General features: G+C 36.4%; 1 protein-coding gene across 1 annotated transcript in view; it reads left to right on the top strand.

Moving 5' to 3' along the window:
• The window catches only part of grin2ca (glutamate receptor, ionotropic, N-methyl D-aspartate 2Ca), a 67,038-nt gene that overhangs the window by 42,094 nt on the left and 7,443 nt on the right, over positions 1-17,501 (top strand). Inside the window, exons 6-8 of the mRNA XM_039687473.2 lie at positions 5,199-5,410; positions 14,767-14,935; positions 15,960-16,113. Coding sequence (XP_039543407.2) covers positions 5,199-5,410; positions 14,767-14,935; positions 15,960-16,113 — 535 coding nt within the window. The remainder of the gene's footprint in view (positions 1-5,198; positions 5,411-14,766; positions 14,936-15,959; positions 16,114-17,501) is intronic.

Genomic DNA, 17,501 nt, shown 5'->3' with positions numbered 1-17,501 from the left:
TCATCAATTTCAATGCTCTTCCGCAGGTTTCATTGCCTTCAGGCTAGTTGTGATTCAAAAAATGCCATTGATAAACAGCACGCACACCCTAGGGTTATTAGTTTGATAGTTTAACTTTTTATGTTCAGAGAATGGAAATTGGAAGGGGTGAAACATCCTATTAAAAAATTATGTTTTTACCAGAGCTGGATGACATCTTCTGTGCACCGTCTGGTTTTATGACCAAACTATTGTCAGATCAGATGGCCTGCGTTTTTATAGTGGTCAACATGAATGATAGCAAAGTCACTGTGTTTGGCCCGTCTTCCGAAAGTAAATGCATATCTGCCTCAAAATCATTCATGGAAAAGTGCACAACAATTTTACGGTGACTACTTTCATGCAACTTTCCCACTGGCTTTGTAAACTGTTTACAAAGCCAGTGGGAAAGTTGCCCATAATGACTGTTTGTTTTGGTTCAGCGCCTCAAAAAATTGCGTCCAGCTGTCTTTAAGCAATTACTCGCTATTGATATTTTCTTCAGGTTGGACTCGGTTCATATTGGGTGTGGAATCTTGCCCAAAATCCCCTGGCATAGGCCACGCTTTTTGTCCTCCAGGTGGAGTGAAGTTATATCAGGAACTGAGAGTGATGCAATGCTCGTCTGGATCACCACTGAGAGAGAAAGTCATGAAAAATAGAACAAAGCTCCAAATGAGATGTCGGCCATTCTGATTTGGTGCCAGGCTCGACACAATCACCACGCTGTGCTGAAAACATGTGGACTGTTGTAATCAAACGCTTTCCGATTTTTAAAACAAGGTGGAATAAATTGGATGACAATGGGATTCTGTCATTTTTTACACTGATTATTGATACAGAGCTAGCAAGAGTCTCTCAAAACATCCAAAAATATATTTGTTTTGTTTTTTTCTTCAGTTTAATAACCATGCATGCACCAATAAATAACGTCCTACAAGAGGAAAATTGGAAAAAAGTTCAAGCTCTTTCATAACTTAGACTTATCGGATTTAGTTTAAATATCAGCTTAGTCACATGTTTCTCAATGGAGCTATAAAAATGTAGATGATGTAGCTGAGATACTACAAAAATTTGATGAGGAATATTTGATATTGCTCTCCATTTAATCTCACTGCTGTCTAGTGCTTTAAAGGCACAGTTCTCCCCTAAATAATAAATCCTGTCATCATTTACTCACCCTCATGTCATTCCCAACCCATATGACTTTCTTTCTTTCTTTCTTTCTTTCTTTCTTTCTTTCTTTCTTTCTTTCTTTCTTTCTTTCTTTCTTTCTTTCTTTCTTTCTTTCTTTCTTTCTTTCTTTCTTTCTTTCTTTCTTTCTTTCGTGGACAACAAATGGAATAATTCTGAAGACTCTGACGCTCGTTTCTATTGGGAATCTAAAAAAAAAAGGATCTAAAATTATCATAAAATAACATAAAAGTAGTCCATATGAAATGTGCGCCATTTTCCAAATCTTCTGAAGGTAGCATTGTGTGTAAAAGAGACTAAAATGTAAGTCTATTCTGAATATTTTAGACAAGTTTTATGATACAGATCAACTGATTCAACTCAAAAGAATGATTCATTCACAAATCAGAAATTCCTACTTCTCTCATTTCTCACACCAAAAAGAGCTAGGGCAGATGTTCATGATTTTCAGTAAATTATGACATTATTCACACAAAGATATCATATGGATTTAGATGACTGACAAGTTCTATGGAGCAATTTGATGATCATTTAATGAAGCTTTTGCATCCTTTTGGTAGCTTAAAAGACCAGTTCCCCATTGCAAGGGAATGGGCAAGCGTCTTTGTCTTTTTGTGTCCCATGGAAGAAAGAAAGTCATAAGTAAATGATGACAGACTTTTGATTTTTCTGTGAACTATTTCTTTAACAGATTTCTCCCCTTGTGTTGCAGTCACTATGGCTTTCTTATCTTCTCTCTTTGAGCCTGATAAACAAAGAGTGATATTTTTTTACTTTCTTTCATCCTGCTCACATATTCACAAGGTGTCTTGGTGCGTGACGACAACAGGCATGATGAACTTATTTTAATGAAATGGATTGTCTCTCTGTTGTACAAGTGACTCTCAGTTCTCATTGGCTATCTGTCTCTCAGGGTAAAGTCCATCGTCCTTTGCCTCAGGTGGGAGATATACAGCTCTTATCTTTGTCTGTTTCGCACATCTATTTCAGCGCCGGGCTGAAAGAGTGCTTTTCCATTCCAGTCCTCTTTGCTTTGTTGATGTAATTTACTGTGCAGGTAATTTATTATTCAGAAGGTTGTACTTTTCAAACACAGTGAGGCTGAAAGCTGGTGATAACTCTTTCCTTATTACTTAGCTAGTGTCATCTTCCAATGACACCTTTTTGTCAAAAGCTGCTAAGGTGCCCTCAGGTGCCAGAGACTGGCCTTTCTTCAGTCGCTGTACTGTGATCCAGAGTAACGCTGTAACTAGAGAAACTCTCTCCACTGTGTCTTTGAGAATTACTGCAAGATAGAAAAAATATATAGTTAGATTGGGAATATGTAAATTACATATAAAGCAAATATAAATAGTTTTCTCCCGTCTTCATAGAAAAATAAGTTTGCACGACCAGCAGTGTTGTAGTCAAGACCACCTAAACTGAGACAATCAAGACCAAGACTGGTGTGTGTTTAGACCAAGAAAAGATCAAGACTCTGAGGGGAAGAGAACAAGACCAAAACCGCGTTTCCACTGCAGGAACTTTCCACGGGAACTTTGGGGTGGTACTCGGTGTGTTTACACCGCAGGAACCAGGGTCTAAATGAAGTTCCAGGTAAAATTTCCCCATCAGAAAGTTCCTGCTGGTGAGGTAGTACTTTTTCAGAGTTCGGAACTTTCGGGGTGGGACTTTTGGGCGCTGAACATGCTGATTGGTTCTTATCACTTGTTCTTTCTGCCCGATGGCGCGCGTTCGTCCCATCCATCTCACGATCAAGTCCGCTGACAAACGTCTACTTTTATATCTAGCATCACAAGCTTTCTGAATACACTTTGGGTGCTCGTCTCGTTTCTGCCACAGTGACTGCACACAAAAGCAGCACAGCTTGAATCTCCAACTCAAAAACGCACTGAAAAGTCAAAACAAACGCGCAAAATTTGGAGTAGGATTTACTTGAAAAAAGCTTGCTACATTTTTTCACTCAGAAAATGCTAGTCAATTTACAAAGATTTGCCAAGTAAAAACCTAAACAGATTTATCAGTAGCTTTAAAAATCTTTAAGTTAAATTTCCTTGGAATATGGAATTAAGTAATTTTAACTCGGCTAGTAAAAGGTTGATTAATATCGATTTCCTTTGCCTTTGTATTAGATTTCACTAAAACAATAATCTTGAATTTTATTAGTCATTTATAGTATGTGCTTTACTTAGATCATCTAAGTAATTTATATTACATCATGTCAGATGTTAAGCATCATGCGAATGCAAACACCTCAATACTTGGTAGACAATACACACTGGCGGTAACATTTTATGGGTTGTTTTTTGTGTTTGAATGTGTCATTTTGAGCAAAAAATTTACTCGAAATGTCACAAAATGGCAAGTTATACTGACAACAAAAATCAGTGATAATGTAAATACAGCTGTAAAACAGTGAAAAATGAACCTCATTAATTATTCAAGGTCCAGTGCATAATGGGAACCCCAGTATCACAAAAGTTGAGTAAATTTTACCTAATTTTATTGAGTTGATATTTACACTTTCATTTCTACTCGCTTGAATTAAGAACTGATATGGAATTTACTTAGTTTTTTTTATTCTTGCCTGAACTAACTTTTTCAAGTAAATTATATTGTTTTTTTTTTTACTAGTATTTACTTCACCAAAAAATCATTTTTTTTTACAGTGTGGGAGGAGCAGTCGCACACAGTTCAACGTCACTATAATCTTCCCGCCCCTGACCAGTACTTTAGTCCGCGCTGTAAATGCAGTAAGCAATCGGTCTGGGGCAAAAAAAGTTCCCGGTACAAAAAGTTCCTGGTAATTGCGGTGGAAACGCGGCTCAAGACTCTGAGGGGAAATAATCAGCACTATTATAATTGACACTATCATAACTAGCACTGTGATAATCGATACTATGATAATCAGCAGTGTAAACAACTTTATGATTACTAGCACTATGATAACCAATTCTATGATAACTTGCACTGTGATTATTAAAACTAGCAGTATAAACAACTTTGATTACTAGCTGTTTGATAACCAGCAATATGATAACCAGCACTATGATTTGATGATTGACACTGCACTGTGATAACTGACATACTGCCATAATTAGTAGTATCTTACAATACACTATGATAAACAACAGAATGATTATCAACATGATAACTAGCACTGCAACCACCTCAATGATCTTGCTGGTAAAGTTGCACTTCCTGTATAAAGGCATATATGGTTGTGATTTGACTCACCGAATGGCAGATTCTAGGAATCTGTCATATTAGGACTATCTTGATCCTATGAAACCCAAAGAACTGTACATTATGGTGATTTATGGGCATGACATATGTATTTGTCAGTGCACGGGTGATTCCAGCCTGGGACTGGTTTCGCACTGGATGATTAAGTGTGGACAGTCCCTTGCTTAATAAAAAACAATAATTAGTTTCACTATGTGGTTTTGTTTTCCCTGAGCTGTGGTCTATATGTTGATGCAATGAGCTAGCCAATATATTACAATTTGTCTATATTGCTAAGCACCATAAAATCTAATGAATATAATTATCACACAAAGATTACTTGCATCCAAACTAATAAAGCATAACCGGTGGAAAGTGCTTGCTCAGAGATTTGCATCGGCTTGAAGTAATTTAAATACAGCATTGCTTTTATTTACTTGGATAGGTTGAAATAGAAGTTTTCAAATAGTATATGGCATTTTTCTCATGAGTCTTGTCTTTGCTCTAACAGGACAAACAATGATGTGTGTTAAACCCATTCAAGAGGAAATTAACCAAAGCCTCTAATTCTGCACAATGAATACATTTCCTGATGTCCTGCATTTTTTTGCATTCAGATACTTGGAATGCATAAAATGTTGTGTTTCTGCCTGAGTATAAACTGTTTATTTGTAAAACTTCATGAATAAATTCAACAGCTTAAAGCTGGAAGGAAGAGTCATAATCTCTAACACGTTAAAGCCTGTCTCTCTTTTTAACAGGTGGGGAATTATGAGTATGGTATCCTGCAGACGAGGTACCCTGTCTGGCCCCGTTATGGGACCTTCCTGGAGCCTGTGTCTGACAACCGTCACTTGACAGTCGCCACACTGGAGGAAAGGCCTTTTGTGATCGTAGAAGCTGTGGATCCTGTCACCGGCACCTGCCTCAGTAACACCGTCCCCTGTAGACGGCAGTCCAACAAGACAGAAACGTAAGTAACTGTTTTTTGGTCTTCACAATAAGTGATAGTTCACCCAAAAATGAAAATTCAGTCATCATTTACTCACCTTCGTGTCGCTCCAAACCTGTATGACTTTCTTACTTTTGTGCAACAAAAAGAGAACGCTGTGATCCAAGCAACATTGACAAACATGTTGAGATTTTTAAATGATGACAGAAAATTCACTCTTATTTTTTTTCAGGATTCTTAGATGAAGAGAAGTTCAAAAGAACAGCATTTTTTTTTAATAGAAATCTTTACATTATAAATGTCTTTATTGTCACTTTCGATCAATTTAAAACGAAAGGCCGTTTCTGCCACATAAGAAAAAAAACATGCTTTGGTAAATCATATTTATGAAAATAAAGTCATAATATGACAAAAGTTGAAATGATGACAAAAATTCATTAATCCTTTTGAGAAAAAGTCATAATTTTGAGATAAAAAGTCTAAATTATGTGGAAAAAGCTATAATTATGACTTAACATGTGATAATTTATAACAATTATGACAGTCAAAATATTTTCTTTTTATCTCATAGTTTTGGCTTTTTATGTCATTGTTTTTAACGTCATGACTTTTGATGTCAGATTTATAACTTTTATCTCATAATCTTAATTTCCAAGTTTACTGACCCAAAAGTTTTGACACATATTCACCTTGCTGATGAGGGAATTACCCAGAAGCCTCTTCAGTATCATTGTCCAGTCCGCAGCTGCAGTTTCAGTGGTCATTGTCAGTCAACCACAGAGCACAGTAAACAAAACAGAGCACTTTATCAATGGATAATTAAAGAGGCTTGGGCTCGTCTAAAGGAATAAACCGTTCTGAGCCTTCATCATATTACAGAACAGAATGAAGGAATTTGACTGTATAACTGTTGCTCTTCTTTTGGAAAACACTTCTGATTCCAGATGGTCAGGTGTTGTTGTTAACAGTGCCAGATTTTTTGCAAATAATGAATTAGATAAAACAATATTTGGTAGATGTCAGCAGAAACTACCTGAAAGGATAACAAACAACAGAAGGACAAATGAAATGTGATAATGCTATTCATAATGCAACGCACATTAGTTTTGCATTCTCAGCCTTGCCAAAAGTGCCACTGATGTGCAGAAAATCTTCTAGTATTGCCAGTTTTCCATTTCAGGTCAGTTAATTGCAGCAGGGAAATCTTACATTGGTAAAACTGCTGGGTCCCACTTGATATTAGCTGTCTTTATCTACTATGTACTTACATTTAAATTAATGATTTGATACGATGCACTTACATGTTTTTACATTGCACTTAATTTTTAAATACTTGCATGTAATTATAGCTGTAATTCATTCCTGTAATTACATATATAATTACTCTGTTGAGCCTTCCCTTGCACCTTAACCCACCCTTAAAGCTACACTGTGTGATTTTTACCCCCATCTAGCTGGTGAAAAGGTATATGACCATCCAGTGAATATTAGTTTCTGTTCCTCTCAATTCCGATTTAGTTTTAACTCCTACGGTGGTCAGTGTAGTCCAAGATTAACATGGCTTCCAGTTCGACCTCGCCCATGAGTGTTAACTCAAACGTAAACGCGAAAGGCGAAGCTTAAATTAACGGGTATGTCCCTCTTTGGATAATGTACTTTCAAGATGGAGGGGCAACATGGCGACCGACATTCAAAACCCTTACCCGTATCTATTTTCAATGGCATATTATACACTCACGACAATACTTTTGTTACTTGAACAAAGTAAATATACATTAATGAGCGCATATATTATTGAAAGAACTAAGTGTTTTAGCTAAGAATAAACTAAAAGAGTTACACAGTGTAGCTTTAAACTACACCTGTCCCTAAACCTTACCCATTTACCACCTCAATAGCAGCAAAAGTGTTTCTCAATACAATATGAACACAATAAGTACATTGTAGTCATTAAAAGACATTTAATATAAAGCGTGACCAGCTGACTGTGTTATAGCTAGCTGAATAATAATGCATCTGGTTTAATGGCACAGACATCTGGAGGAAACTTGAGTATTATGACCAACAGTGTTGTGCAAGTTACTTCCAAACTGTAATACATTAGGTATTACTTGTTACTGTTATTTAAAAGTAATTCATTACCTTACAATATTACTGTCCCAGAATTGTAATGCGTTACATTACTCATGTATTACTTTTGAGTTACTTTCACCAAAATAACTAAGTAGAACTTAACTTTTGGGCTGTAACGATATGCAATATGAAACCGAAATCGCGATTCGCCACACGTCTCAGATCCACGAACCTACAGAATCGCGACACACCTCTTCCAACTCCAGCGTTATTCTCCTTACCGTCCATATCCAATGCTGCCTTATCTTTAAATTAGGCTATTAGTATTATTTGAAGTTAACATTATAAAATACGTAGACCTACACCACAAAACTAGTTGAGGATAAATTATTTAAAATTGGGGAAGTCCAGCATTATGGACATGATGACATTTGCAGTCAAAACTTGAAATAAAAATTCTCAGAAAATACATGTATTGAAACGTATATAGGCTACTTCCTTAAAGGACTCCAGACATTAGACAAATATCAGTCTATGTTTTATTTTTAATATTAGGGAAAAGACACACATTCATGCGTGACAAAAAAATAGGAGGCAAAATATATTTTTTGTAATTCTGTTAATTACACTGCACAAATCGGATGAGGAAGGGTTGGCTCTCCAGTCTCCATAGAACTTAAAATATTCATTTTATTTTAGTTTTCGTGTTCGCATTTATGAGGAAAAAACAATGTTACAGACGCGACCGCTCTGAACTGGCACTAAAAGACTGCTTTAAAACTTTCACATAGTCTGTTGCCTTTAAGAAGTAAAAGCAGACAATACACTGTAATACAACTGTAATACAAGCCTCACTGAACATGTAACGAGTAAAATATTACTGAAAATTGATTAGTAATGCCTTACACTACTGCGTTACAGCAAAAAGTAATATGTTACTGTAATGTATTACTTTTGTAATGCGTTACTCCCAACACTGATGACCAATGTGACCACACTCCACACGCAATGAGGTTGGGGAGAAATTAAAAGTACTGATGCTACTAACTTAAATTTTTTAACTTTTTACCAAAAAAATTAAGGCAATTAATCATGGCGAAGCAGTTTGAGCTTGCATTACCATGGTTTGTGGTGATTGGCTTATGTCCACTGATATAAAACTATAATAATTAAATCCATATCATATTATATATTTGGACATGTTGACTTCTATAGCCACTTTTTGTCCATTTACAGCTTGCCACAAACAAGCTTTTTCGTGTTTACTGTTCATTCGGACGGCGCATTAGGGTCAGTTGTCTGTTTTAAGTCCTTCACATCCTGCTTGCATTCAGCACTGTATGAAGATAACCGGATACTCACAGGACTGCGGCTTCACACGAGAACTGGGCGGTAATTAGCAGAGCTGATTAAAGCTGCGCTGGACTCAGAGGAGGGTCCCAAACCTCTCACGCTCTGCCTCCCCTCTCCAAATACACACACAGCATTGTGGTAGGCCCATTAACATGTTAGTTAAGAACCATTCCCTCGGGCTGTTCTACTCATTACTTTGAGGCCAATTCAGTGCTTCGGAGGACTCCTGGAAAAATCAGAAAAAAAAAAAAACAGAAGTAAGCATGGATGGGAAAAAGACCCACAAGATAATGTAACAGTGGCCCGCAAAAAGTTTTTCGACTCTTATGACACACTTGCAGTCCAAGAATGTCGTAAAACAAGCAGTCCTAAAACATATTGAGGCCACTGTTTGTGACCATGAATCCTGCCAGCTGTTTTGACATGTGAGGAAGGGGTGGGCTGTTTGTGTGCATCTCTGTTGATACAAATAGTTGCCATGGTTTATGAAGATGATAGCATGTGTATGTGTGGGTGGGTGGGTGTTTAGTGTGAGTCATTGCCTCTAATCCCCTTTATGGTACACACCATTAGTCAAGAGGTTACAGGGAAGGTTAGAGAGCGTAGAGATTTTGCAGCACCATCACACCATCTCTTTATTTGTTCTGCTTTGTGAGGCAAGATTTGAACAAACGTTTAACCTGAAGTCATAAACTTTGGTACCTTTTCCCGCACCAACTGCAATGACAATTGAAGCCATCTGTATTGTTGAGGAGAGGTGTGCTAAGACCAGAATATCACAGAGACCTGAGCTTGTTTCCTTTGACTTGGGCCAGTAAGTAACACCCTAGTCTCAGCCTCAGATGTATGTCCAAGGACAGTTAGCTGAACGGCCGTCTGAAGTGTTCCCAATTTTGTGTGCCATACGCTTTCGATGGCTGTTGAGCTAACTGTCCGTGGACATACATCTGAGGCTAAGACCAGATTGTCAAAGAGACCTGAGCTTGTTTCTTTTGACGCACTCACAAATGCTCCCTTTATTGTGCACATTTAACCACCTCACCGTTTTTTCTGTAATATTGTTGTTTTGAATCCAGCTTGAAGATCTCGGTGAAGGCAGTACGGGCTATTTTTCCTCAGGCATTGTGAAATAAAGCATAGCTCTAAAAACAAATAATGCTCAAGAACAGAAACATGAGCCACTATAACGCTCCTAAAGGCACAGATTTAAGTTCAAATCAGATGTGGTCGGGAAACATTTTAAGGGTATCGATTGCATTTCTCTGAGCAAGTAACTCTGTTGATTGTGTGCAGAAAAAGTGTTTTGGATGGCTGTTCCACCACACATCTTGTTAATGTGAATTGGATGGACATTTCTACCACGTCAGTAATGCAATAACTGACTCTCTCACTGCAACAGCAAGAATGTGCACTTCATATTGATTTCTTGAATAGAGGACAGGAATGGGGAAATGTACTGTAGGAGTCCAACTTAAACTTGTGTCGGCTGCATGAGTATCATAGGTCAGAGACTGATTTGCCAAGTAAGACATGTTCTTGGATCAACATCAGGTTGGTCCTGTATTAACATTACTATCAACCTTTTTTTCTTTACCTATCAGTTGTCTATATGGTTTAAAGGGTATGACACAGTTAGGGTTTGTTAGATAGGGTTTATGTAGGAAAATATTTTTCTGGGCAAAACAGGAAAGACATCCTTCAATGGAAAGACAAAAGGTCCAGTGTTTCACAGATTTTCTGTTACCAGTTGTATTATTTCCACTTTGGTTGCAGAAGTAACCAAAGGTAACCAAGAAGGTTCACCGTGCTTTAGCAAAGGTTGTTTCGGCATTTATTATGTCTTTCATGAGGGCAGAATCAACATTCATCATTGATAACAACAAAAATATGTAATATTTGTATTCTAATTGATTCATTTTTGTGTCAGTGTGGTTAATGTTAACTAAAATGAATTTTCGTTGATTAAAATAAAGCTGAAACAAAAAAATTATGTTGATGTACTAAAATTACTAAAAATAAATGAGGATAAAAAAATTTAAAACATTTATAAACACACTAGTGTTTTTAAATAATACTAAAATAACACATGTATTGATTCATATATATATTTATTCACATTAATTTATTATTATTCTATTTACTTTATTATTTATATACATTGTAAAATGCTGGGTTGTTTCAAACCATGTTTAGGTCAAATATGGACAAACCCTCATGGTTTTTAAACCCAACATTAGGGTTTTTCCATATTTGACCCAAACACATGAAACAACTGCCCTTTTTTGCAGCACCTGTACAATACAACAAGTGATTTAAAAAATCTAAGATAAAATCTGATTTGATCTGTTGGCTGCTTTTAATCTGCTTTTAATTCAATTTCAAACCAACCACCTTTTGGTTTGTGATTGTAAAAATCTAATGTATTGAATTTTATGTGTTTTCTTCTGTCAAGTTTTTTTTTTGTGCTAGTCTAAACAAGGTCAGAAAGATGGAGACATTAATAACATGACTATGTAAATAGCACATGACGTCCATTTCTATAAGAACAAAGCGTATGTCTGAGCCACAGTTTTATCCTGTATAGCCTACTGTCTCTGTACAGTACCAGCTCTTATCCAACATGAGGCCAGTGATCCTGCAGGCCGTTTCTCTTCCATCTTTATTTGTTTGTGATTAATTTGAGTTGGATTTGTTTTGGCCCGGCTGTTCTTCCATCTGTCACAGCTGCGACAAAACGCGAGGACCCGTCGTGACGGCCACTACCCATCCGCCCACTCACTGCTGACGTCACGCGTCCTCTCGCCACTTCTCGCCGTCATTGCTCTCGTAATCCTTCCTTTTTTAGTTCCTTGCCATTTTTAGGTTCCCCTAAACTAAACTTCCCAGAGGACATCATCTCTTGCGTTTGCTTAGAGAGGATGCTTCATTCAGAATACAGTGTTATTCCCTGTCTGGCCGTACGGTGTGAATGGATTTATTGGAGCAGTCGTTAATCACTTGTGATTGGATGTAAGTTTCGATTCGACATTCATAATCGAGGAAACAGGAAACAGGCCAAGACTGAGGAAACAATGTAATGTTAATGAGGCACAACCATCGCTGAAAGGTTTTTCTACACAGAAATGGCCCTGTTTAAATGTATTTGTTGACTGTGGGAAATGAACTGGCAATGAACATAATTACAAAACTAGTTTGAGTAAGTAATGACAATAGCAAATAGATTATATACAAGACCTTGTTCTTGTATTACGGTTGACCTATTTGAAACTTCTTGCATACAGCTGCACATAAAGAGATAAGACTAGCATGTTAATGGCATGGGTGTAGGGTTGGTCTATAATATTCAGGAACATTTTAAAATCAGTCACACTATGCAGATGCAACTCGTTCAACTTCATTGTGAATTTACCTATGGTTCTTGAAGAGAGAGTATTTATATAAGTGTGGCAATATTTGCAAAGCTCTAAAGCTCTATCCACAAGTTTCCTACGCCCCATGAGGCCTTGCGTCAAAAGTGGGCGCGACTTCCGGTTTGAAGTAAACAAAGCACGATTTGACATGCTTGACACTTGTTCATTCAACAGTTGACAGTCATTCAAGTTATAGCGATCCAAACTAGCTAACGATGTGGGAACACAACCTCAACGAAATTAAAAAGGGTGAAATAACAGTACCTTTACCCTCCGCAGTAGCTGATTGGGAGTATTATAATAACATTATTAATTATCAATACTCATCAAGGCATGGTGACAGACAGTTGTGTGAGCTGACAAACAATTAAAATAAAAAATACACACTTAGTCATTGTGCTTTGTAGTTTATTCAAAATTATAAATGAATGTGCTACTTGCATACATTAACTGGCACATTTGGTATTCTGTCAACTCCTGAGTTTAGGTGTAACATCAGTAGCGAACAGCCAAACATATCCTGAGAGAGTTTATAGAAAATTTAGAATTTAAACAAATGTACACAGGAAGATTCGTCGTCTTTTGGGAGGTGATGGAAACTACAGTCGTTGGCAGGATCAAAGACGGGCTCTGGCAGGAACACTCTGATATCGTTTTCAGCTTATGTTCAAAACAATCACGTTTAAGCCACTGAACTAGTTTAATCCGGTTATACATACAACCGCGAACAGCACATGTTGTCCCTGAGCTCCGTAACGACATCTCTCATAAAGATTTGCGTCTTTAAATAGTAAAATAATTCTCCGAAAAACAGCTAGCCTCTTCGCTAACTAACACACAAAATACCATTGGAATGCTACTTCCGCCGCGTCACCGGAAGTTTCACCCACTTTATTTTTTACAGGAGCGCCCCTCGGAAACTTGTGGATAGGTGATGGTTCATGGGTCATGAATTGCCTATTGTGTCATTTAAACCTGCAACCTTTCAATTAGACTCGTAATTTTCTCCTGGCAGATGTAAAAAAAAAAAAATGGACTTACATTGAAGGAGGGACCCTAGGTATTCCTAGAGACATAGGTGCCAGACAGTGAAGAAGACCAGATATTCACCATTCATTTTAAAGCTGCAGTCCGTAGCTTTTCCTCTCTGTCGCCATCTCTGTTCGAAATCTGCACTCGCACTCATTCGTGGAATTAGCAACTTTACATGAGTTGTGCTTCGGCATGGCACAGCATTGATGAATCCAATGTTTGAGGAGAATGTGCAGCTGTCAGTCACCGCGCCGGTGTGGATACTGGCATTCAGAATCACAGATAAGGGGAACTAAGGGGAAAAAAGCATTGCAGTAAATCACGCTGGTTAAATGTAACAATCTCTTATCATATCACGTCAAACCATTCAAATTATACTTTGTTCTCAAATTGTTAATGTTAACAACATCAGCATTGCGTGACTACATTTAATGCCCTTCCGATATTTATCCTTGTTTTCACATGGGCCGGTTGCAGTCTCTTTTTCCAAACTCTCAGTCCAAAGTCTTTTGCATTTTACTACAGCAGGTGAATCTCTAGTTGTCACTGGCGATTGTCGTTTGAACCTTTCTCGATCCGCCATCAAATTCATAAGTTTAATTTGATCAAATGCTGTAAGAAAATTCATTTTGGTGCAGCTTTAAATTATCAAACATCTCTAGCCCTCCTGTTTACCATGCATTGATTTGAATTATTTTAAATGTATATATAGTAGGTATCCATTATAGTAGATTATAATTAATATGTATTTCGTGTACATTGTGTTATTTGTTTAATGTAGGATGTTTTCTTTTTATGTACATTTTGTACGTTACTCTGTAGCTTCACTAATTGCCCCTTGGGGACAAATAAAGTGTTTTGAAATTGAAATTGAAATTGAAAAGGCTACAAATCTCAAAAAACTTGTGCTTTTAGTTTTTGACATGATACTAAATTGCATTTAAGCAATTAACTTCAAAATGATCAGATAAATCAGCGAGAGAGAGAGAGAGAGAGAGAGAGAGAGAGAGAGAGAGAGAGAGAGAGAGAGAAAGAGAGAGAGAGAGAGAGACGTAACTACACTCATGGAAATAATGTAGTTTTGTTTGGATGGTTTTGGTAATGGATTTGCAGTCTGTTTCTCGTTGCGAGACAAAATAACTTTTGTCATTGCAGGGGCAGTACTCTTGAAAAATGAACACCAAGTATGATTAATTATTGAGTAATTAATTCGATTTGAGGAGTATTTGTTGCGTATGTTGTCATAGAAAAGTTGTACAAAATCGAATTTGTTTTGGTCGGTTCAAAACTTATGAAATAAACTCTGAAATGTGTTTAATTTATAAACCCTTTTTGTTCACGCTCAAAGAACATAATAATACATATAATTAAAATAATACAGCTCTGGACTGAATCTGAAGAGAGATAATATTAACTTCCTGCAGAATTTTTTTTGTCTGTGTGTGTGATTTGGTATTGTTATCATCATAGACTTAAATAACTTGACAAAGTTCTGTTGTTTTCCCACAGGATTGTCGGACACACTGAGCCATACACTAAACTATGCTGCAAAGGCTTCTGCATTGACATCCTGAAAAAGCTCTCTCGCAACATCAGGTTCTCCTACGACCTCTACCTGGTCACCAATGGCAAACATGGCAAACTGGTACGAGGGATCTGGAACGGTATGATCGGAGAGGTGAGGAAACATGCCAGATTTCTTTACCACTTTACCACTTTTCTTTTCAATTTTGAAAGATTCATTGGTCCTCCGCATATTCTTCCTCCACCTCAATGCCACCAAGCCCTTATATTTCAGCCCCCCTCCTCCAATAATCTGTCATTTTGACCTCTTTCCAATCAATTTCTGATGCATAAAGTCCCGTCTTACATTTTGTTTAATTTTGGGAAATAAAAATACTTTATATTGTTTTATATTATTATAAAAGAAAATCAGTCACAAATGCCATTTTATATGGCACAATTTTCATAGAAATCTAGGATCTTAATGCACTTCTTTATTCAGATTCTTTATTGCCATTTCTGTGATAAAAAGAAGAACCTTTAACATCCATGGAACGTTTCTATTGCACTAAACACTCTTTATAGTGGATAAAGGTTCATTAGATTAGACTTAGACTAAGAGAAAATGGTTATTTTAAGAACTGTTCTCTGAAAGGTTCAATGGGGAACCAAAAATGGTTCCTTTATGACATCGCTGCGAAAACCCTCTTTTGAAACCTGTGTATATGGCAGATTCTAATGAAAACTGATTCTACAAGTAGTTTAGCATATTTGATGTCAAGCCAACCATGAAAACAAAAACTAAATGTTTATGAGAGAAAGACTTTTGACTCCAAAATGGATCTAAAAGCTTGTTTGTTGCAGGGAACGTGACTGACATTGAAATGACACAAACAACCTTGTAAATAAACTTCTCCATCAAGGAAGTTGAGGTCTGATGCGTAGCAGCGTCTCAAGAGTTTCAGACTGTGACGTGCTCCTGCTTTTTCTGTGATTCAGAAAAACTATTGTGCCCAGTGAGTGTGGCTGTTGGATTAACACAGCCACAACAAACACTGACATGACATTAAAAGAACAGTTCGCCCAAAAATGAAGATTCTGTCCTGTGACTGTCTGCTATAGCTGTCTAGACACTTCTTGATTAACCTCTATTGCAAAAACAATGCAAAACAGTTTATTTTTTTCATCTTTCTTCTAAGGTATTTTATAAGCGAGCAGACATGGCCATTGGCTCTCTGACCATAAATGAGGAGCGCTCTGAGATCATTGACTTCTCTGTGCCGTTTGTGGAGACTGGCATCAGTGTGATGGTGGCCAGGAGCAATGGAACCGTGTCTCCGTCAGCCTTCTTGGGTAAGAAATACTACTGGTAAACAAACTAAATTAGCACTTTTAATGAACAGTACTCGACTGGCATTTCTAAGTGATTTTACAGTATTCTTACGTGGGCTGGAATGAATTGTGACACTGAAAGGCATTTTTTAATAATCATTTTCTGGAAAGAACAGCAGTAATGTGGTTACAAATTAGATCAACAGCTGCAGGGTTTAAACCTACTATAGTTGTGTTTTTTTTTAGTTATATTTATGTTATATATTATACCTTTTTTAATATCCTTTTGAAATATTTTTATATTTTCTTTTTTCATTTTAAATTTAGTTCAAGTTTAAGTAATTGTGTTATGTGCTTTATAGTTTTTGTTTTATTATTTAAATACATATTTATATATAGAGAAAGTGAAAATAAAACTTTTGGAAATTCATCTTAATGCCTTAATTTAAAAAATGAGGAAAAACCCGACCTTTAAGGACACCAATTTTCTTTGTGTATTAATAATGTATCATAAATAAATAAATGTTCTTCCTTAAAATACTGGGTGCATAAGTCAGGACACCCCAATGTTAAATTCCCATAGATTTTTATTTTTAAAGGGCAGTTATTTCATGGGTCCGGGATAATATGCATCCTGATAAAGTTCCCCTTCACCATACTTTGAGATTGGCATGGTTTTATTTCAGGTAGCCTAATAGCTGGTTTGATTTGCATTGAGAGATGATCTTATGGAAAGTACCCCATGCCAATCTCTGTATGGTGAAGGGTGTGTGATGATGTGGGGATATTTTAATTCCAAAGGCCAAGTGAACTTGGTGTTCTGACTTATGCACCCTTTATTTTAAGGAAGAACATTTATTTATTTTTGGTACATTTTTCATACACAAATGAAATTGGTGTTCTTAAAGGGTGTATTTTTCCTCATTTTTCTAATTAAGGCTTTAAGATTAATTTCCAAAAGATGATTTTTTTATTTCTCTTTTTAGGCAACTTTAGCATGGGTGTCCTTACTTAATATATATATATATATATATATATATATATATATATATATATATATATATATATAGTAATTTTATTTACTAATATTAGTACTTCAACAAACATTTTATTTCCTCTTAAGTTTTTTTAAAGTTTTTCACCTAATATGTATGTCTGTTTTAGCTTTATTTCAGTTAACAATTTATATATTTATTTTTTATTTTTTTGCAGCCCAGTTTTTTAACAACTACATCAGTGTTGGTTTAGGAATCTAATATCCTGTGTTGAAACTATTTCATTTTCACCAGTGTGGTCCATTAGCCATCCCATAAATCCTTTTGCACATTTTTCCATTATACTGTAAACAATAAACCTCCCCAGAACCCAGAATTCATAGTAAAAAACAATTGCATACTGTCATTTCATAA

The sequence above is a fragment of the Pimephales promelas genome, chromosome 3 (genome assembly GCF_988280905.1).
Source record: "Pimephales promelas chromosome 3, fPimPro1.hap1.1, whole genome shotgun sequence".
NCBI lineage: Eukaryota > Metazoa > Chordata > Actinopteri > Cypriniformes > Leuciscidae > Pimephales > Pimephales promelas.
Note: the sequence above shows the minus strand (reverse complement) of the source record. Positions and strands in the feature narration are given on the sequence as shown.